General features: G+C 19.4%; 1 protein-coding gene across 1 annotated transcript in view; it reads right to left on the bottom strand. All coding sequences in view use genetic code 6, as the record gives it.

Moving 5' to 3' along the window:
- Positions 1-245: 245 nt before the first annotated feature.
- Positions 246-1,551, bottom strand: part of TTHERM_002653497 (hypothetical protein) — a gene marked incomplete at both ends in the record, with an annotated part of 2,198 nt that continues 892 nt past the window's right edge. The window contains 3 exons of the mRNA XM_012800722.1: positions 246-366; positions 618-707; positions 963-1,052. Of these exons, the coding sequence (XP_012656176.1) occupies positions 246-366; positions 618-707; positions 963-1,052 (301 nt within the window). The remainder of the gene's footprint in view (positions 367-617; positions 708-962; positions 1,053-1,551) is intronic.

Here is a 1,551-nt window from a genome sequence, read left to right as displayed (position 1 = left end):
TCATCACCAATTTAATTTCTACTTTTTAAATATTGAAGATAAAATATATCATTAAATAGTTAATTAGAAGGAAAAAATGAAGAAAAAATATGAAATAATAAGAAATAAATAATAAAAGTAAAAGTTGAAAATAAAATGATGAGCTAAATTAACAAAGAAAGAAAGAACAAAATAAAGCAAGCACAATAAAAAGAAAAAGAAAAAAGAGCTTTATTGTTTTTTATTAGCTTTTATAATTAAAAATATCACAATCCAAAACAAATAAACTGTTTTTACATAAGGTCAAGTGTCAAATTTGAGAGATTAATGCAATTTGCTAAAGCAGAACCTAAGCCTGATGCACCTTCATCACCAATTTAATTTCTACTTTTTAAATATTGAAGATAAAATATATCATTAAATAGTTAATTAGAAGGAAAAAATGAAGAAAAAATATGAAATAATAAGAAATAAATAATAAAAGCAAAAGTTGAAAATAAAATGATGAGCTAAATTAACAAAGAAACAACAAAAAAAAGCAAGCACAATAAAAAGAAAAAGAAAAAAGAGCTTTATTGTTTTTTATTAGCTTTTATAATTAAAAATATCACAATCCAAAACAAATAAACTGTTTTTACCTAAGGTCAAGTGTCAAATTTGAGAGATTAATGCAATTTGCTAAAGCAGAACCTAAGCCTGATGCACCTTCATCACCAATTTAATTGTCACTTTTTAAATATTGAAGAAAAAATATATCATTAAATAGTTAATTAGAAGGAAAAAATGATGAAAAAATATGAAAGAATAAGAAATAAATAATAAAAGCAAAAGTTGAAAATAAAATGATGAGCTAAATTAACAAAGAAAGAAAGAACAAAATAAAGCAAGCACAATAAAAAGAAAAAGAAAAAAGAGCTTTATTGTTTTTTATTAGCTTTTATAATTAAAAATATCACAATCCAAAACAAATAAACTGTTTTTACCTAAGGTCAAGTGTCAAATTTGAGAGATTAATGCAATTTGCTAAAGCAGAACCTAAGCCTGATGCACCAATTACACCAATTTTATAATTTCTTTCATAAAAATTATTTATTTAAATAAATAAAAAATATTAATAATAATAAAAGTAATTTTGTTAATTAAATATACCTCAAATTAATATGGAGAACCTAATGAGATAAAAGTGAAGAGCTTTTAAACTTTTTTTATTAATTTATATAAATTTAAAGGATATTAATTAAAAAATTTATAATTACTTCTTCTAAATTATTATATTTTTTAATCTATTATATCATTTATTTTTTTTTTCAAAAATATTGAATAGCAATTTATGAAATTTAATTAATTAATTAATAATAAATGGTTAAAAAGAACAAATAAATATAATAATTAATTAATTAATGATCAAATATTAATTTATATATTTGGTTTTATGAAGAGATATCACAGAAAATTAATTTAACATTCACTATTAAAAATTAATATTTGTATTTAAAACATATACTTAAAAATATATTTAGTAGGAATTAGAGATGACCAGTAATTTATTTAGTAATATTTGAAAAAAACCTA

Source organism: Tetrahymena thermophila, assembly GCF_000189635.1.
Source record: "Tetrahymena thermophila SB210 genomic scaffold scf_8253996, whole genome shotgun sequence".
Classification (NCBI taxonomy): Eukaryota; Ciliophora; class Oligohymenophorea; order Hymenostomatida; family Tetrahymenidae; genus Tetrahymena; species Tetrahymena thermophila.
The sequence above is the reverse complement of the archived record's forward strand: the minus strand, read 5'-3'. Positions and strand labels throughout refer to the sequence as shown.